Genomic DNA, 22,444 nt, shown 5'->3' on the forward strand with positions numbered 1-22,444 from the left:
ACTTGAGAAACAGAATCGCACGACAAGAATGAACAAAGTGAAGTTTTCCTAACTCAGTAGCCTCTGCGGGATAAATACAGACGTCTCCGTACCGATCCCTCAGACTCTACTGAGCTTGTCCGCGAGTTGTGAGACCTAAGTAACCGAGTGCTCTGATACCAACTTGTCACGACCCGGATTTTCCACCATCGGGTGTCGTGATGGCGCCTACTATCGGAGCTAGGCAAGCCAAATGTTTAAAACACCTTTCCTGCTTTCTTTCAACAATATAATAAGCGAGACAAAATCTAAGCTGAAGACTTTAAATTTAAAACAACTGAAAACCAAAAGTGTGGAAGTTTGAACCAAAATGCTACCCAGAGTTTGGTGTCACTAGCTCACGGACTACTACAGAATGCTACAAACAATGTCTGAAAGGAAAATACATCATGTTTGTCTGATACAAGATAAACAAATGAAAAACATGGAAAGGGACTTCGGCCTGCGAACGCCAGCTAGGCTACCTCGAGAATCTCTGGACTGAAGATAGCTCCCAAAAAGTCCTACTGCTGCGGTTCGAAAGCTGCTCCCTGATCTGTGCACAAAAATGCACAGAGTGCAGCATCAGCACAACCGACCCCATGTGCTGGTAAGTGCCTGGCCTAACCCCGGCGAAGTAGTGACGAGGCTGGACGGCGTGCCACACGATCCCATAATATCATATATAAGTGGACGGCGTGCCACACGATCCCATAATATCATATATAAGTGGACGGCGTGCCACACGATCCCATAATATCATATATAAGTGGACGGCGTGCCACACGATCCCATAATATCATATATAAGTGGACGGCGTGCCACACGATCCCATAATATCATATATAAGTGGACGGCGTGCCACACGATCCCATAATATCATATATAAGTGGACGACGTGCCACACGATCCCATAATATCATATATAAGTGGACGGCGTGCCACACGATCCCATAATATCATATATAAGTGGACGGCGTGCCACACGATCCCATAATATCATATATAAGTGGACGGCGTGCCACACGATCCCATAATATCATATATAAGTGGACGGCGTGCCACACGATCCCATAATATCATATATAAGTGGACGGCGTGCCACACGATCCCATAATATCATATATAAGTGGACGGCGTGCCACACGATCCCATAATATCATATATAAGTGGACGGCGTGCCACACGATCCCATAATATCATATATAAGTGGACGGCGTGCCACACGATCCCATAATATCATATATAAGTGGACGGCGTGCCACACGATCCCATAATATCATATATAAGTGGACGGCGTGCCACACGATCCCATAATATCATATATAAGTGGACGGCGTGCCACACGATCCCATAATATCATATATAGGTGGACGGCGTGTCACACGATCCCATAATATCATATATAAGTGGACGGCGTGCCACACGATCCCATAACATAGTATATAATATCTGACTTCATATGGTAGACCCCTTCAGGGGAGGATAACAACTCAATACCTTTAACCCGACAAGGGTACAGCTAACATCCCAAAATATCCCGACAAGGGAGAGTATATATCAGTCTACACATCCCGGCAAGGGAGTACTCACAACACATTCTCTTTTTAAATCACCTCTTCCCCAACTAACACATTCATGTTCGAGCTAACGCTCCAAAAGTACACCAATCACAATTCTACCTCAATCGTTCACATTATATGAAACTCATTAAGTAAACAAGGAGATTGTGTCACATTATTCGAATTAAAAGCAATTAAGACCCACGGTCATGCTAGACTCCGGTGCATAGATAACCGTCACCATGCCTATACACCGTACTCCACATTAGCAAGTAGCAAATAACATCCTAATCCTATTCCCTCAAGCCAAAGTTAGAACAAACGCTTACCTCGATGCCTTGAACACCACTCAAGTCTCAATTATAGCTTTACCTCTTGATTCCACCACCAATCCGCTCGAATCTAGTCATAAGTTACTTAATCACATTAATAATTACTAAATGAATCACTCCCAATGTTTGAAAATAATTTTACAAGGTTTTTCCCAAAAAGGTCAAAAACACCCCCGGACCCACATGGTTGAAACTCGAGGTTCGGACCAAAACCCGGTTACTCATTCTCCCACGAATCCAAATATATGATTTGTTTAGAAATCGGACCTCAAATTGAGGTCCAACTCCTCAATTTGTAGAAAACCTAGGTTCTACCCAAAACACCCAATTTCCCCCATGAAAATCTTTGTTTTGAAGTTGAAATCATGTTAAAGATGTTAAGAAGTGAAGAAAATGAGTTAGAAATCACTTACCAATCGTTTTGAAGAAGAAAAGTTGTTTGGAAAATTGCCCTTTAGGTTTTGGGTTTTTGAAAAGTGGAAAAATGACTGAAAATCCCGGATTTATACATTTTGCCGGGGGCTGGCGCGGACCGCACAGAAATGCACCGCGGCCGCGCTGAGGGAGGGGAGAAGTGGGCTTCCTCTGAACTCACCCAGCGCGGACCGCACTGATTTGGTGCGCGGCCGCGCTGGTCGACCTGGCTACCCCCTCTGAACCCCACCACGCGGACCGCACAGAAAAGTGTCGCGGCCGCGTGGCTGCCAGCGCGGACCGCGCGGAAATGGCCGCGGCCGCGCCGGACCTGCAACACCTGAACCTGCATTTTTTTTTAAGTTTAAGACCTCCCGGGCCCCACTCGAAACTCACCCGAGCCCTCGGGGCTCCAAATCAAACATGCACACAACCTTAAAACATCTTACGGACTTACTCGTCCGATCAAATCGCCAAGATAACATCATATACATAGAATCAAGCCTCAAAACACATGATTTTCTCTCAACTTTCATAAAACTCAAATTCCCCATTTTAAGTCTGAAACACGTCATATGATGTCCATTTTTAGCCAAATTTTACAGATAGTGCTTAAAACATAATTAAGACTCGTACCGGGCGTCGGAACCAAAATACGAGCCCGATACCACAGTTTTCCGATCAATTTTCTTCTTCATTTTCCTTAATTAATTTCAGAAAACAATTTCACACAAAAATTCATTTCTCGGGCTTGGGACCTCGGAATTTAATTCCGGGCACACGCCCAAGTTTCATATTTTTCTACGGACCCTCCGGGACCGTCGAATCACAGATCCGGGTCCGTTTACCCAAAATGTTGACCGAAGTCAATATTATGCATATTAATATCAAAATTCATCAAATTTCTCACAAAATTCGCATATTTCAACATAAAAGCTTTTCGGCTTGGCGCCCGGACTGCGCACGCAATATCGAGGCAATTAAAAGTGAGGTTTTCAAGGCCTCGGAAGCACGGAACAAGGAAGAATTACGGTGATGACCCTTTGGGTCGTCACATACTCATATATGCTAAGTAAAATCAGGATTTAAGCATGCTAGTTACATATCAAAAAGCCAAATGATAGACAGGATGCAATAAGCTAATGCAGTAAGAGGACACATAGAGTTTTGAACTTGTAATTAAATCAGAACATACCGATTAAGGAGAGCAGACACAAAGTATAGAGCAGTGTAGTGCAATAACTAGCCTTGACTTACAGCCGGCTAGTTCAATAGAAGTAGCAAGTAACAGAAAAGAGCAGAAAGCTTTGAGTATAAGAGAGAATTTCGAACTAGTCTTATTGTTATGGTCGTTGTCTAGAACTTAAAAGAATAAGAGGTTTATATAGGAATCAAAACTCAACAAAACAAGGTAAGAGATCAATTAAGTAGTAAATTAGGGAAATCACACGTAAATCAATAAGATCTTCCCTTAATCGAGGGACAATTTCAATCAACGGTAAAACATACTAAGTATTTAGGTAAAGAACAGGTAATTAAGGGTAAATGCACAATAGTTTAATTAAGGAAACAAATCAATAACAATCAGCAGAATGCAAACAAGGCAAGAAAAAACAATTAAGGCAGGTAAATTCAATCAAATTGAGTAAACAAGTATGGATCAAACGTTAGATGGAAAGGGGTCAAATTAAACCAGAAAATAAGGGATTCTGAGTAATCAAGGGTTCAGAATGTCATGAAAGAAGCAGCATGCTTAGCATATAAAATGAGGTATAGCATGAATAGTCAAGATTTCACACAGCTTTAACAAAACTCATGGTTAAACGATACTGATTCAAAGAGAAGCATACAAGTTTTGCATGAATGGTCGGTATAAACACAAGTTCATAATATCAGTGAAATGTTGAACTAAGAAAATTCAGTAGAAGCATAATAGGACAAGTAAATCATGAGAAGTCACAAGAACCCAAGGCAAGAACACAATCAGAGGTACCAACATCCAGAAACCAAAAAAATAACCCCATAAGATTAAGGTTTTCAGTACAAACGAGCTCGGGTTGCAGCAGGTTTATAGAATTAGTCAAAAATGTATGAGAAGCAGAAGTTTAAACACAAAGAATTATCAAACAAATTTTAAAAAGAACTTTCAGAAACCCTAGTTTTAGGAAAAATGAAAAATCACTTGAAATTATATGATTCTTACAAGGCTATTGTAAAACACACAAGAAATAAACTCAAATCGTCTTAGATCTGTACGGATCTAGGAAGTTTAGAAACGAAATTAAGGTTTCGAAGAGAACCATACAGAGATGAAGAAACCTGTTTAGAAAATCATAGATCGTGGCTAATATAGGACGATCTCACTCGAAATCACACCAGAATGGCCTTGAACAGGTGAGAGATGAACCCTAGATACAAGTCGACATAGCCCTGGTCCCTTGAGGGCCTTAGAGATGGAAAGAGTGATATGAGAGAGGCCATTGGAGGCTTGAGAGATGATGAGAGGTCATCGGAGATAACCATAGATGGGGGTCAGTAAGATTGGGGATTAGGGTTAGGGTGAGAGCGTTTTGAGAGTAGAGAGGATTTTAGGGCGGCGGGGTAGGTCGTGAAATGAATTAGGTTTGGGGGGGGGGGGTATAGGTTAGTTTAATTAGGAAAGGAAAAACCTGGTCCATTGATCAAAACGATCAACGGCCAAGATTTGGCCAGGTATTGGGTTTGGGCGGATGGGTATTGGGTCTGGGTAGTTTAATTGGGTACTGGGCTGGAAATTTGGGTTAGGATTAAGGTTGAATTGGGGCTACAATTGAAATATAATTAGGCCATATTTTAAATAGCCATTTTCAGTACTATATAATTTATAAAAAATAATAAAATTATTTTCGAAAAAACAAATTTCGTGTACTAAAATGATTAAAATAGTTGTTTAATATTTTAAAAATATAAAAGACTATTTTATGTATTAATAACGTAATTATGCACTAATAGGGCTAGTATTGCAAATTTATGCAAATTAACTTAAAAAATGTAAATGCAGTTATAAAAAATATGCTAAAAATATTTAAACAATTTTGGCATAAATATAGAATTTTGATAGCTAAATCACAACAAAAAATAATTTGAAGGATAATTATTGGAATTTTTATAAGTAAAAGGGAAGAAATAAATCAATTTGAAGCCTTTAAAATTATAGAAAAATTATAAAAATGCTTATGCATGCTTATATATGCATATATGCTATTTTGGAAGTGTATATATATTAAAAATTAAAAATATAAGGAAAATTGGGTATCAACACTCTAGATTCAGAAAAGAAAAATGTGGTTAACCTTCCCAGGTGTAAAAGCTGAGGGTTAGGGAATGGGCTAGACACCCTCATACTTGCACGTACCATTAGTTGTTCAGATTTGTGTGTTTGGGAGTGTCACGATCCAAAATCTCACATAATAGTGATGGCACCTAACTCAACCCGCTAGGTAAGCTAAATAATCAAAGATGCAACTCTAATGAAAAATCATCAATAATAATAAATAAGAATATGAAAATCAATACAACTATCAAAAGAACTGGTAGTACAAGTCATGAGCGATTAAGAATAAGAATACAACTCTAGTTTGAAGGAATAATACATCATCTATTTGAAATTTATATAAACAGAAATATAAGTCCTAAGCTACCATGAAAAAGGTAGCATGAATCCAACAAACGGGTACGCCTCAAATGTAAAGCACCATCACAGCTACCCAGCTCCAGAATCTGCACGCAAGCTGCAGAAGTGTAGTATGAGTTAAACCGACCTCATATACTCAATAAGTATCTTGACTAACCTTAGAGAAGTAGTGACGAGGTTTTTAAGTCAAAAGATACTCACTTTGCATAACCTGTGCAGCTCAATAACATGTACAATACAGAGAAAATATTTCATAATAAAGGATGTTAGCAGTAAAGATACACAATTGGGAGATGCATAGTTGAAAAAGAGATAATAAATATTTTTTTCCAATTAAACAGGTCAAAGAAAATACAACTTGTACCAAATCTGTGCACAAAAAAGACATACACCAACGTATACACAAATACTCCACATGTATGTAGAGTGTTTATATACAATAATGATCCAATTTCATATCAATTTCTAATTGGTATGTTTATGAAACCTTTACATGGGTCCAACATATCAATGTATGATAATAACTCTCTTTTTATATCCATTTGATACTTTCTAAGAGTAAAACAGCTCATTAATAATGTCACATGCATTGCAAAATGTATCAACTTGCATAGATAGATTATATGCATGGGGAGAACATATAAATGCGTGTATATGCACAAATGATTCACTTGAATGGGCAAGCTTCCACCTTCATGCTCAATTACTTATCACATTGGATCTTACATAACAATCAACTAGGAAGCTATCAATTTCTCACAACCTGCGTATACGCCATCAAGAGAGAAATATGAGAGGACGATCCTAGGAAGATGGATCCTTATCCACACGATGCATGGACGAAGCCTCATATACTGCATGACAGAAACCTCGTGTTGCAATAATATCAATATCACCATAAACGCATGGCAAAGACCTCGTGCCAATATAAATTCACATCAAATTTACCACACGACAAAGACCTCGTGTCAAATTAAAAACAATATCACAATTATCTCACGACAAAGATCTCATGCCAAATCAATAATAATATCACAATATCCGCACGACAGAAACATCATGTCATAACCTCAGTCCATATCCGAGAATCATATGGTTTAACTCTAGCGCCCGTGATTTCTTCCCATCTGTCCAAGCTTTAGTGGACAGAGTTACCCGGTACATGTGTTGGTGGGAGGTAGCATGTACCCCGTCGAATTCAGAGGCGGATCCAGGATTTAAACTCTATGGGTTCAACTTTTAAGATTTTTAACATTGAACCCATTATATTTTTAAAGTTATGGGTTAAAATCTATTATTTTTGCAATTTTAATGAATTTTTACACATAAATTTCTACGCTGCATCGAAAGACATTACATAAATTTTAATTGAACCCATAACTAACACACTACATCCGCCTCTGCCTAGGTTGGATGTATGCCTATATGTATGTATGACCACAAACCATACATGTAATACATCATCCAAATCATCATCATGCCTAAATAAATATCAAAAGACATTTTATAATCTTTAACATGGGTAAGATAACTCTAGTAGGCATACATCAATTTAAGGCATAACATAAGAATAACAACGACAGACATGCGTTCATAATATACATGTGACTACGTCTAATGCAAGTATAGCGATGAACTCAAGAATAGTTGATCATGCTCAAAATAAGATATCATTAGCCTCTACATTAACTCTAGCATGATTAATTATGCTTATGTAGTCAATCAATTGAGTAAAATATAGAACTAGTAGAACACACAATCAAATAAGACATAAAGTAGTCTAGAATCTACTTCGAGTATAAATACCCATGGCACATGTATATACGCTCATCACCTTATATATACATCATCCCTGTGTGACAAACAATATTAATTATTAGGAAAAATTCTGTAACGACCCAACTGGTCGTTTTGAGAATTTGCATTCTATTCAACTGTTTGATATCTTGACTAGCTTCATATGATATATCATGACTTGTGTGAATCACTGATTTTAGTTTTCAAGTGATTCAGAATTGATTTGGAAGAATGATTCTTAACTAGGAAGCTTTAAATTGGAAGAGTTAACCAAATTTGAATTTTGTGTATTTGACCCCAAATCAGAGTTTTGATGGTTTCGTTAGGTTAGGATGGTGATTTTGGACTTGGAGGTATGCCCGAATTTTCATTTGGATGTTTCTAGAAGGTTTCGACACTATTTGGATTAAGTTGGCAATTTGAAGGTTTGAAATGTTTATAAATTTGATCGGGAGTTGACTATGATGATATCGGATTCGGATTGTGGTCTCGAGAATTAGAATAGCTTCGTTATATCATTTGGGACTTGTGTACAAATTTTTAAGTTATTCTGAGTTGATCTGTTATAGTTCGCACAAGTTTTGGAAGTTGAAAGTTTAAAGTTCATTAAGTTCGATTTGAGGTATGATTCGTGGTTTCAATATTGTTATGTATGATTTGAGGCCTCAAGTAAGTTCGTGTTATGTTATGGGACTTGTTGGTATTTTCAGACGGGGTCCTGAGGGGCTTGGATGAGTTTCGGACGAGGTTCAGATCGTTTTGGATCATTTTGGCTATGCTGGCTTGGCAGGGGTTCTGGTGTGACCGCACCTGCTGTCACGACCCAAAACATGGACTGTCGTGATGGTGCCTTACGTGGTACTAGGCAAGCCGACAACTCAATAAATTCCAACACTTTTAGATAAAGAGATGAACTAAAACAGAATTGAATAATTAAAGCTTTCATAACTGGATAAAAGGTCAAAACTCAACTCAAAAATTCCCAAACCAGGGTGTCACTGAGTACATGAGCGTCTATACAACACAAGTCTGAAAAATATTGTCTATGAAAAGCTGTAACTAAATACATAAAGCTGAAAGATAGGGAGGGAGAGTCAAGGTCTGCAAACGCCGGGTAGCTACCTCGAAATCTCCGAATGATCAAGTTGCTCATATAATCAGCTCCCACTGTGTCCGAAAATACCTAGATTTGCACACGAAGTGCAGGGTGTAGCGTGAGTAGAACCAACTCAGTATGTAACAAGACTAACTATTGGACCGAAAGTAGTGACGGTAGTTCAATATCAGAAATACAGTACAGGAAAGTAGGCATGCTCTCAAGTTTGACAGTTAAGGCCAAAATAGTTAATTCATGTCAAGTTCAATTGAAACAGGAAATAGTACATCTCAGTAACTACATGACAGTGATATATGCCAGTTGAAGTACAACAATAATGAAATTAGGTGCATACTCTCAGATAACAGTCACTCAGTCCTCCCTTTCACTCCAACCTCACAATCATTCATTCTTCCCAATCACTCGTACTCGCACTTAGTAGGTACCTGTGCTCACTGTGGATGTGCAGACTCCGGAGGGGCATTTCTAGCCCAAGCGCTATAATAGGACAATCATGACATGAATCAAATTAACCTACTGTGGAGTGCAACCCGCTCCCATAAATATCCTCACAATCAGGCCCTCGGCCTCACTCAGTCATCAATTTCTCCAATCACTCGGGCTCTCAAAAATCATGATAATCAGCCCAAATAATGAAGGTATAATGTATCAATAAAAGGACAACATAGACTGAGATCTAATATACAATAAAAGCTATGACTAAGTACAAAATGACAGTTTAGCAACTAACTCAACATTTAACACGGCCTCTACGAGCCCTTACAGTACCAACACATGGCCTAAGCATGATTTCTATCGTGACTGACAACTCAATTACTTTATCACATGATGAAAATATGGATAACAACATGATAAATCAACTATACAATTTCATGGAATCGACCAAGTTACAGTTCTCACTGTGCACGCCCATCGCATAACATGTGCGTCACCTAAACACCAATCACATAACACATAATTCAGGGTTTTGTACCCTCAGAACCAAGTTTAGAAGTGTTACTTACCTCAGACTATGCAAATCCCTACTCCGACAAGCCCTTACCTTGTGAAATGGCCTCCAAATGGCTCGAATATAGACACAAACAGTTCGATACAATCAACACAAGCTAAAGGAATCAATTCCATAAGAAAATGCTAAAATCTTAATCAAAAGTCAAAAAGTCAACCCAAAAAGTTGCCCCCGGGTCTCGAAATTTGATAAGAGTCACAAAATCTGGACACCTATTCAACCATGAGTCCACCCATACAAAAATTACTTAAATCCGATACCAAAATCTCGATCAAATCCCCAAAAATTGACCTAAGAACTTTCCTCCATTTTTTCTAATTTTCACCCCAAATCACTAATTAAATGATGAAATCAAAGACATAAACATGGAATTTAACCAAAACTAAGTAATAATCACTTACCCCAATCACCCACGTAAAATCTATCCAAGAATCGCCTCCTACCGAGATCCCAAAATCAAATTTGTGATATGAACTCAAACCCTCGTTATGAAATATTTAAGTTTCTGCCTATGATTCGATATTTACACTATGCAAAATTCTTTTACAGTCCCTCACTTGGAACTTTCTCATCTCTCGCCCCTTCGCTCAACCAATTCACTCACAACGCACCAAAGGAATATACATCTATTTGTTTCTCTCTCTCTAGAGGTTTCGTCATGAAAGGAGTTAAATCTAAGGCTGGAGCTGATTCCAAGCTTGGAGTAAGGAAGAAGGCTACGGAGACGAAGAAAGCGAAGAAAGTCGTGAAGGATCCAAACAAGCCTAAGAGGCCTCCAAATGCCTTCTTCGTTTTCATGGAGGAGTTTAGGAAGACGTACAAGGAAAAGCACCCAAACAACAAATCTGTTGCCGCTGTTAGTAAAGCTGGCGGAGACGCGTGGAAAAAATTGTCAGATGCTGAGAAAGCACCTTACCGGGCAAAGGCTGAGAAAAGAAAGGCTGAATACCAAAAGAACATGGATGCCTATAACAGAAAACAGGCTGGTGATGCAGAAGAGGAGGAATCAGACAAGTCAAAGTCTGAGGTTCATGATGATGACAAGGACGATGATGGAAGCGAAGAGGAGGAGGAGGATGATTAAAAACTGAACAGTTGTTGAATTGCAGAAAATTATGGCAAAGTTGATGTAGGAATCCCTTTCAGCCCTTTCCTTGATAAATAGATACCCTCTTTTTAAGGTTTTCTTTCTTTTTTGTTTTCGTTTTTTTGGGGGGGTTAGTTGGGACGGGATAAAGGAAATTTAGATGACCTGGCTCGATAGCTCGAATGGCTTATGTATTTTTTATTTTGGTGGTGTTTAATGAAAAATTTAGCTACGGATTTCCCTAAAAAAAAGTTTTTGCCTAGGTGACCCTTCTTCCGAACGCAACCCCCCTCTCGCGTTCGCGTAGCACAAACTATTCTGACGCCAAAATCCTATTATGCAAACGCGAGGTAACACTCACGAACGCGGTGCCTAACTGACCCCAGGCTTCGCGAACATGACTCCCCTTCCACGAACACATAGACCAAATGCGTGGGGTCCCAGTCTACTCCTCTCCACGAACGCGGCATAGCCCACGCGTTCGCGATGCTCTGCCTGGTCTAACCTATGCGATCGAGTACTCCAGCTCGTGAACACGTAGAGTAAAATTTTACCATTGTCCAAATAAGCCTACGCGATCGCGGACCCATCCACGCAATCGCATGTAAGGAAACCAAACATAGGCACCAGAAAACTTCAGCCATAACACCAAGTCCAAAAATTGATCCCTTAACCATCTAAAACTCACCCGAGGCCCCCGAGACCTCAACCAAACATACCAACAAGTCCCAAAACCTCATATGAACTTAGTCGAGCCTTCAAATCATATCAAATAATACTAAAATCATGAATCACACAGCGATTCAAGCTTAATGAACTTTTGAACTTTTTTTTAAGCAAATATACCACTCAACTTGATTCCTTGTGGTAAATATATAAATAATAATCCAAAATAGGAATCCAGTTAATACAAGATACGTACAAATGGAAGGAAAATGAGCAAAAGCAATTACACCTAACTATTACAAAAGTTTGAGGTAGACAACTTCAAGCTGAAGGTGGCGTTTGTATCCTCTAACCACGTGCAAAACGTCAGTGTAGCACCTCGAAATCTCTCATCATGCGCCATGTTTTGCTTACCAAATTGGTCAAACTGAATCACTAACGGTACCTTCAATTGCTGTAGCTGTCTAAAAATCTGATGATGCGTGGAACTATGTTTGACACCTTAGTCTTTCCAAATGTTGTGATGCATTTGCCGAGAAAGATTCCTTGTTAGTTGTTGCGTATTATCATATGACTGGTTAGTCGACTGTTTGTGCAGCTAGACCACACCAGCTTTGACCTTTTTGATTGGGTATTGGATAATTGGATTTCTAGCAGAAGTTTCGAAAGGACCATTTCCAAGCATACTTGTTTACCCAGTCTTGAATGGACAAAGTCATTATCAGCTGCACAAATTCCCTACTCCAGAACAAGCTTTAGTTCTTTCTCGTATGGTGCTATATCATTCCCAAAATGAGAATTATAAAATGGTAATACCACTGGTAAGATACATCCCCATACAGTACTTAAATTCCAAAGTTGTTCAGAGTACTGCGTGTGAGTAGAATGGGCTGTACCATGATGTTTCTACCTCCTGCTTTCTTGTGACAATCACTGGCCAAATCTTGCTACTATGTGACTCTCCTTGCACCATAAGACCACCCCCAGAATGAGCATGATATCATGCTAATACCACTGGGAGGCAGCCTATCAGTGTTCAGAAGATGATCAACAGAGGCACGCAAATGTACAGTTCCTGTTCCTTTGAATGCTGTGTGCACATGCAGTCTTAAAGCAGGAATAGGCCAATGTGTTACTAGTTGAGTTATACATAGAATCTTCATCAGAGAATTGTGTGAAGTTGCAACAATTGTCTGAACTTGTTCAGAGTGATGACGTCCAAATCCACTACTAAAAAGTAAATGGATACGGTCGCATACAATATAATTTACCCAACTATGAGTCGGGGTTGAATCTCACAGAGAACAATATGTAGGCGATTAGGAATATAAGAGAATTATCACTTGTTATGCAATGCAAAACACTTAGAATTATTTTTAGAAAATGTTTATAACTAAATGCAAAATGGTAAACTAACCAAAAAAGCAAGTAAAATGATCAATGGCTACAAGTATGGATACACGGGGAATTACACTCAAGTAACGATCCAATGTATTTCACGACTTTACAAATATGAGCGAGTTTATGTTAATTAGCCTCGGGTAATAATTCTATATTAGTTTCTTCCAAATACTAACAAGACTTCCTAACTGAATTAGCCTCGGGTAATAAAAACAACTATGGATTCATGTATAATAGCCAAATCTAAGTTAGAATCATTTATCCCGATCAACTCCTTGAAAATCTCTCTCAAAAAGCACCAAAAACCAAGCTCTCTAGATCAAAAGATCAAGAATAAAATAAAACCCTTGATTTGCCCCTTTTTTGCCTAGTGATTTCTGTTTCTGTGGAATATAGATCACTTCTCCGACTCCGCACCTACGAAAATTCCATCGCAGGTGCATCTCTCACTTAAGCCCTGAGATTCTGCTTCTACGGGCACCAAAAACGCACTTGCGCTCATGCTTCTACGGCCAGTGGCTCGCTTCTGCAAGCCCACTTCTGTGGAGTGTTGACCTCACATGCGGTCCTCCCCCAGTCCACTCAAATTTGCATCTGCGATGGCACTCTCGCACCCACGTGTCCGCACCTACGGCCAATCCTACTGCAGGTGTGATGACACCAGAACATCAGCAGCTTCAGCAATCAACAAATTCCAAAAATGATCCGATTTCAATTCGATTCTCATTTGGGCCCTCAGGGATCCCGTCCGAACATACCAACAAGTTTCAAAATACATAGCGAACCTACTCGAGGCCTAAAATCACATCAAACAACTTTGATTCTATGAATCACGGCCCTATTCAAACCTATGAAAATCATGAACACCCAACGCCCAAAATTAACATTGGTTCATACCAAACGAACTCCGATTGACCTCAAAATTTGCACACGAATTATAAATGAAACTACGGACCTATTCCAACTTTTGAAATTGAAATCCGGTCCCGATATCAATAAAGCCAACTCCCGGTCAAACTTCTCAACTTTCCAAACCTTCAATTTTCTAACTTTCGTCAATTCAAGCTGAAACGGCCTACATACCTCCAAATCAATATCCGAGTATGATCCTAAGTCCAAAATCACCATACGAAGCTATCGAAACCGTCAAAACCCCATCCAGAGTCATCTACATACAAGTCAAACTCCAATCACTCTTTCAATTTAAGCTTCCAACATTGGGACTAAGCATCCCAATTCACTCTGAAACTCATACGAAACCAAAACTAACCACCCCGACAAGTCACATAATCATAATATAACATAGAAGAAATAATAAATAGGGAAACGAGGCTAAAACACTCAAAACAACCGGCCAAATTGTTACAAAATTACTTGGCATATATCCTCGCAATGTATTTTTTACTCTAAAACCGCCATTATGTTGATTTGGAAGCTCGATTTCTTTTCATCTGGTGTATTGAGTATCACTTTCTATTCAATGTAGAGTTCTTATCTTCATGAATCTCATGTGGAATTATTGTTTGACCCCACTAGATTTTTGGGCTATCTGACGTTTTTCTTCTTGGGTGTCTAACCAATTTCGGTTAAGTTGTCTCTTTGGGACTTTGAGTTGAGCCTACATCTTTTTCTCTCATGTTATTTATTTAGATATGAATTTGTTCTTGTCTGAGTAATTGCCTATTTGAACTGGGTTGTTTGTGTTTTTTGGAAATGTTAATTCTTTTTGTTAGAGCTATAAAGAATTATTAGTTCTCCGTAGTGATATACTTTAAGATGAACCATATTGAAGCCAAACATCACCTCACATGTTTTTGCAAAAAAAAAAACATCTGTTCTTTATTTTCGTGGTTTGCAAAACTTGTTTTGAAATTTCTTAAAACTTTTGCATGTAGGCGGAACTTTAGTGATAATCTATTTTAATTTAAGAGGCTAAACAAGAAGGTGCCATCGTAGATGTTGGTTCTCTCAAGTGGGTACTTTTGGAGTTCATTCGTGTTGCTTAATTCAAGAATCCTTCTTGTGGGTTGAGGTATAAGAGGAAGTGGCTTTAAGAATTATGAATCTGTGATACTGGTTCGTTGAGCACTTCGTTTTCAAGATTATTTTTCCTTTGAAGCCATTTTCATATTAACTTTCTTCTTCAGTTGGGGTTCCATATCTTAATTCTTCGATAGTTCAGAAAATTGCCATTATCAAAACTTTTACCCTTTTCTTTTTTGAAATTCTATAAAAGTGTTGATATATAGGTTATGGCGCGTTATGGGTTGGGTAAGGGGAGGAGTAAAACCGTAAGAGGTCGCTGGCGGAGCTAATGATTACTTGGGTTAAAGTTAACATGTTCTGAAAAATCGATTAGTTTTAGGGCTCCAGGACCAAATTCATCTCCTTTTGACATACATTAGGGATTAAATCTACTAAAGGTGATATACGTGTTGCGGAAGCCAAATGTATATAGTGTGAATAAGTCACAATTACTATACCAAAAATTATGACAGTCACCAAATAATAAATAAGACAATAAAGCAACAATAAAGGGAACACCAGAATTTACGAGGTTCGGCTAATTTTGCCTACTCCTCGGACACAACTAATATTTTATTTCACTCCAAAAATACAAGTAAAATAATACTAAAGAGAGAAGATACAAATGCCTTAAACAGATGAGAAGGCAAATGAGAGGTGTGTTTAAATCCTAAACATTAGGCCTTCTTTTATAGGGGGAAAATCCCCCCAAAACTCAAGAGCCCACCGATGTGGGACAAAAATTTGCCAAATTCAACAAATCTCCACCTTGGCAAAATTCCACATCTTCAATTTTCTCTCAATAACAAATTTTGATTGTGTCTTCATCTTCAATCTTCAGTTTTCAACAATGTTGATCAAATCCAAACAATGTTGAAACTTGACCGCAGTCACCACCTTTGTCAGCATATCAGCAGGATTCTCCGTAGTATGAATTTTCTTCACTGTGACTCCACCTTCTTCTATGATTTCTCGTACGAAATGATACCGAACATCAATGTGTTTCGTCCTTGCATGATACACTTGGTTCTTCGCTAATTGAATAGCACTTTGACTATCACAAAAAATTGTGATACCTTTTTGTTCAACACCAAGCTCCTTTAGCAATCCTTGAAGCCAAATTGCCTCTTTCACAGCCTCTGTAATAGCCATGTACTCTGCCTCTGTTGTAGACAAAGCAACTGTTGACTGCAAAGTAGACTTCCAACTAACTGGTGCCTTTGCAAAAGTAAACACATAACCAGTAGTTGATCTTCGTTTGTCCATATCACCCGCAAAATCTGAGTCACAATATCCAACTACAGACTGATTGTCTTCCTGCTCAAAAACTAACCCGACATCTACAGTATTATGAATATACCGTAGAATCCACTTCACAGCTTGCCAATGCTCCTTCCCTGGATTGTGCATATATCTGCTAATAACTCCAACAGCTTGTGAAATGTCAGGCCTTGTGCAAACCATTGCATACATCAAGCTACCAACAACATTTGCGTATGGTACCTTTGACATATACTTTCGTTCAGCTTCATCCATTGGCGACATAGTAGTACTTAGCTTAAAATGGGAAGCAAGTGGAGTACTAACTGGCTTAGTCTTGTCATATATGCCAAAACGTTGAAGTACTCTCTTCAAATATTCCTTTTGAGATAAACAAAGTTTCTTTGAACGTCTATCTCTAATTATCTCCATGCCAAGAATTTTCTTTGCCTCACCTAGATCATTCATCTCGAACTCCTTCTTCAGTTGAATCTTCAACTTATCAATTTCTTCTGAATTCTTGGAAGCTATCAATATATAGGAGAAGATATACAAAGGAACCATCTTTAAGCTTGCGCAAATACACATAATGATCGTATTTGCTTCTCTTGTACCCTTGCCGCAACATAAACTCGTCAAATCGCTTGTACCATTGTCTAGAAGATTGTTTCAATCCGTACAATGATTTTTCAAGTTTGCACACCATATTTTCTTTTCCAGCAACTTTGAATCCTTCTGGCTGAGTCATGTAGATTTCCTCCTCCAAGTTTCCATGTAAAAACGCAGTTTTTACATCCATCTGAACTAGTTCCAAATCCAATTGTGCTACCAAAGCCAACATAATTCTAATGGAGGAATGTTTTACAACTGGAGAAAACACTTCACTGTAATCAATTCCCTCCTTTTGAGCATATCCTTTGGCCACCAATCTTGCTTTGTAGCGAACATCTACTTGGTTAGGAAATCCTTCCTTCTTTGCAAATACCCATTTGCACCCAATTGCTTTCTTTCCCTTCGGGAGATTGGCCAATCTCCATGTATGATTCTGATGAAGGGACTGTATTTCATCATTCATGGCAATCCTCCACTTATCTTCTTCTGAACTTTGGACAGCGTCTTTATAAGTAGTAGGAACATCATCAGCTACAATTGAGGTTGCACAAGCAACCGTCTCTATGAGACGAACAGGTTTCGTTATTGTTCTTTTTGGCCTGCTGGTTGCTATTGATTCAAGTTGTTGTTGAGGTTCCTGAGTTGGAATCTCCTCTACTGGCTCTCCTTCCAGAGGGTAATCTTCATTTGTTTCCTCATCTGCTTCTTGTGTAGGAAAAATAAATTTTCCCTCAAACTCCACCTGCTTAGAAGCACCTTCATTTTGTTTGGTATCTTCTGTTACCTTATTTACCATAGCAGATTCATCAAAGGTAACATCCCTGCTGAATATTACTTTCTTTGTCATAGGACACCATAAGCGATATCCTTTGACTCCAGAAGTAATTCCCATAAAAATAGCCTTCTTTGCCCTTGGATCCAATTTTGACTCTGTCACATGATAATATGCAGTTGAGCCAAACACGTGCAAAGAGTCATAATCTACAGCAGACTTTCCATACCATTTTTCAAATGGTGTCTTGCCATCAATAGCAGCAGATGGTAAGCGATTAATGAGTTGGCATGCATATGTAATTGCCTCAGCCCAAAATTCTTTGCCCAAGCCAGCATTGGACAACAACACCGTACCTTCTCCAGCAAGGTCCGGTTCATACATTCTGCCACTCCATTTTGTTGTGGTGTATGTCTAACAGTGAAGTGTCGGACGATGCCATCATTTTCACATACCTTATTGAAATGATCATTTTTGTATTCACCTCCATTGTCTGTGCGACTACACTTGATCCTCCTGCCTGTCTGATTCTCTACCATCGTCTTCCATTTGAGAAAAATTCCCAACACTTCATCTTTGCTCTTCATTGTATACACCCATACTCTTCGGGAAAAATCATCAACAAAGGTTACAAAATAGTGTTTCCCACCCAATGAAGGTGTTTTGGAAGGACCCCAAACATCAGAGTGTACATAATCCAAAATGCCTTTAGTATTATGGATCGCTGTACCAAATTTAACCCTTGTCTGTTTCCCTTTGACACAATGCTCACAAAACTCCAAGTTGCAAGCCTTTACTCCTTTTAACAATCCTTGATCTGATAGAGTTTTCAAGGATTTTCCTCCAGCATGTCCCAAGCGCATGTGTCATAGCTTGGTTGCTTCTGCCTCTTTGTCGTCACTGGATGTCACTGTCGCTGTCCCAATAACTGTACTGCCACGATAGCGGTACATATTATTATTCTTCCGATTAGCCTTCATTACCACTAGTGCACCGGAGCATACTCTAATCACTCTATTTTCTGCAATGATTTTGAACCCTTTTGATTCCAGGGCTCCCACAGAGATGAGATTCTTCTTCAAATCCGGTACATATCGAACATCTGTCAATGTTCTGATCATTCCATCATGGTTCCTTAATCGTATTGAACCAATGCCATATGAGGTAAGAGGTCTGTTATCCGCTGTGTGGATGACTTCATATTCTCCTTCTTGAAATTCCACAAACCAGTCCCTGTTGGGACACATATGATGGCTACAAGCCGAGTCCATCAACCATATGTCTGATGATGTTAATGACTCTGTTGTAACTAATGAGAAGTCTGAATCATCACAATCAGCTACATTTGAATCCATAATGGCCTTTCCATTATTATATTTGGCCTTATTCTTCAACTTCGGACAGTCTTTCTTCCAGTGCCCTTTTTCTCGACAAAAGGCACATTCATCTTTGCTGGGTCTGGATCTTGACTTGGATCTTCCCTTCTTTGTCCTCGTTTGATTTTGAGGACGACCCCTCACAAATAGTGCTTCTCCTTCTCTGCCCTTCTGTTTTTCTCGCTTTCTTTGTTCATAGCTGTACAAAGCCGAACAAACTTCTCTGAGAGAAACTTCGTCATTTCCATGGAGTAGAGTAGTTTCAAGGTGCTCGTACTCATCAGGAAGTGACGCCAACAACATCAAGGCCAAGTCACCATCATCATAAGTTGTATCCATATTTTGCAAATCTGTAACCAACTTATTGAAACTGGTGATATGTTCATTCATCGTGGTACCAGGAACATAGGTGAAGTGAAACAATCTCTTCTTCATGTACAATTTATTTTGACTGTTTTTCTTCAAAAATTTATCCTCCAGTGCTTTCCATAATATACTTGCAGAAGTTTCCTTTGTGTATGAATATTTCTGCTCTCTAGCAAGGTAGGATCGAATGGTACCGCAAGTAACACGGTTGAGAATCTTCCAATCTTCTTCTCCAATAACATCTGGTTTCTTTTCTTCAATGGCCAGATCTAGCCCTTGTTGAAAAAGGACATCTAGAACCTCGCCTTGCCACATCCCAAAATGCCCGGACCCGTCAAAAATTTCTACCGCAAATTTCGCATTTGACACAATTCTTGTCATAAGCGAAGATGCCAATGATGACGTATTGTTGACACTTGATGTAGATTCTTCTTGTTTATTATCTCCCATATTTGACACAAATATTATTTAATAGCTGACGACACAAATCAAGATTATTTCCTTTCTGATGTAGAAGATCAGACTAAGCTGCAACTACAGAGCATACTCAGACAGAACCTTGACACAGTTACCAAGATAAATCTTTTCTGATGTGGAAAATCAGACTATGCTGCAACCACAGAGCATACTTAGACAGTACCTTGGCTCTGATACCAATTGTTGCGGAAGCCAAATGTATATAGTGTGAATAAGTCACAACTACTATACCAAAATTATGACAGCCACCAAATAATAAATAAGACAATAAAGCAACAATAAAGGGAACACCAGAATTTACGAGGTTCGGCTAATTTTGCCTACTCCTCGGACACAACTAATATTTTATTTCACTCCAAAAATACAAGTGAAATAATACTAAAGAGAGAAGATACAAATGCTTTAAACAGATGAGAAGGCAAATGAGAGGTGTGTTTAAATCCTAAACATTAGGCCTTCTTTTATAGGGGGAAAATCCCCCCAAAACTCAAGAGCCCACCGATGTGGGACAAAAATTTGCCAAATTCAACAAATCTCCACCTTGGCAAACCAACCCCAAAGACAATTTTGATTGTTAGGATAGCATTAAAGGTTGCTAGTGGAGCCCACGTTAGAGTCATATGTGACAATTGCATATGAAAAAGAAAGTTCAGGTTGGAGCCACAAGGGAAAAGGATTAAAATAGCACGATCTAGTCAGTTTTCGAACTGGTCATTCAAAAATAGCCAGCATTTACCAAGTCAATAAAAATAACCGCTATTTTGCTGCAACAGAGACCTGTCCAACATAATATACTGGAGTTCGATGCACATGTGTATGAACTTCCAGCATATTATGTTGGACCGGTATACTTTGTTGGCTCCAGTATAATATACTGGAGACTGGAGCACTGATGCTCCAAACTCCAGTATATTATGCTAGACCGGTATATTATACTGGAACTCCAGTATACCGGTATATTATACTGGAACTCCAGTATATTATGCTGGAGTATTTTTCCGGATTTTGAACAATGTTTTCGTTCAGATTTATCTTTACATGAAAAGTGGCTAAATTTCGATTACCTTTGAAATTGTGGCTATTTTTGAATGACCACTTGTAAATCTGGCTATTTTTGAATGACCACTTGTAAATCTAACTATTTTTAAATTTCTTCCGGGAAAAGGTGCACACTGTAGCACTTAGTACAACATAGTTAATGTACAAAATAATTGTAACCTGACCCAAGCTCCTCAACTGCCCCTTATTAATAGTAGCAATAGGAAGGAGCATTTGCATCTATACTCGCTTTTTGGGTCACGTTTTAATTTGTGTCTGCTTTGCAAAAAAATTACAAGCATACCCACTTTTTCACGTAACTTCAGCATACGGGGCTGAAGTAGCAAAGGCAATCACGCAAAACTTCAGCATTCAAGTAGACGGGACTGAAGTAGCAAGTGTGCTGAACCAAGTGCGCTGAAGTTTTTGTTTGTAATTGCTGAACTTAAGCATAGTAGCTGAAGTTTTGTTCTCTATTTGCTGAAGTTTTTGTTTGTAATTGCTGAAGTTTTTGTTTTTGTAACTGGCGAACTTTAGCTCTAGAGCTGGCGAACTTCAGCTCTAGAGCTGAAGTTTTTGTTTTGTAACTGGCAAACTTTAGCTCTAGAGCTGAAGTTATTTTTTGTTTGAAATTGCTGAAATTTTTGTTTTGTAACTGGCGAACTTCAGCTCTAGAGCTCTAGGGGGCATGTTGTACCCACACGAAGTAACTTAAAGCAACATTAACAGGAACCAAGAAACATCAACACATTACCAATCCAATCGACAACTGAAATCTCCAATTTCCGCCAGACCCAATTCACCAAACAACAATATAAAATTAATAATTAATTTCTCTTGTCCCATTTTCACATCAAAATTGTGCATAAAATTCAAGTTGCAAAACCAAGATAGAACCTTTACAGCTGAGGGTGTCGGCGAAAAGGAAAAATGATTGAAAATTTATAGGACTCACCGGAGAAATAAGAAGAAGTAGATAGGGATGAACCTTACTTCTGGAAAAAGAAAAGATAAAACTTTGAGGAGGAGAAGGAGGAGGAGAAAGGGGGCTGAAGTTGTTTAAAAAGTGGGTACACGTTAAAACTTTTAAAAAAAAAATGGGTATAGTTTAAATGGAGGCGACCAAATAGGGTGTCCCGTGCAATTTTTATGAATAGGAATGAGAAAATGTTAGAGCGGTACAAATGCTATAGCAATTTCAAAAGTTTTACAGCAATACAAATATTATGGCATATTTAAAATCACATATTTAAAATATTATTTTTTTAATTAAATTTTATGCCAAGTCAAACTATAAAATAAAATAAATGTATTAATTAACTCTTTTTATTGTAAAACTTGTACTTGTACACTCCCTCTATATTATTTTAATTGTCGCTTTAGCTAAAAAAAAAAACTTATACTTGTATACTCCATCCGTCTCATTTTAACTGTCGCCTTAT

General features: G+C 38.5%; 1 protein-coding gene across 1 annotated transcript; it reads left to right on the forward strand.

Moving 5' to 3' along the window:
• Positions 1-10,476: 10,476 nt before the first annotated feature.
• On the forward strand, positions 10,477-11,118 carry LOC107774367 (HMG1/2-like protein). Its single transcript, XM_016593865.2, has one exon. It carries the CDS (start codon positions 10,581-10,583, stop codon positions 11,004-11,006), a length of 426 nt encoding a protein of 141 aa, XP_016449351.1. The 5' UTR covers positions 10,477-10,580; the 3' UTR covers positions 11,007-11,118.
• Positions 11,119-22,444: the final 11,326 nt, after the last annotated feature.

Source organism: Nicotiana tabacum, chromosome 6, assembly GCF_000715075.1.
Source record: "Nicotiana tabacum cultivar K326 chromosome 6, ASM71507v2, whole genome shotgun sequence".
Taxonomy (NCBI): domain Eukaryota; kingdom Viridiplantae; phylum Streptophyta; class Magnoliopsida; order Solanales; family Solanaceae; genus Nicotiana; species Nicotiana tabacum.

What these genes read in the sequence shown, in the direction of transcription:
- LOC107774367 (XM_016593865.2), top strand. Translation starts at nt 10,581, where the DNA reads ATGAAAGGAGTTAAATCTAAGGCTGGAGCTGATTCCAAGCTTGGAGTA.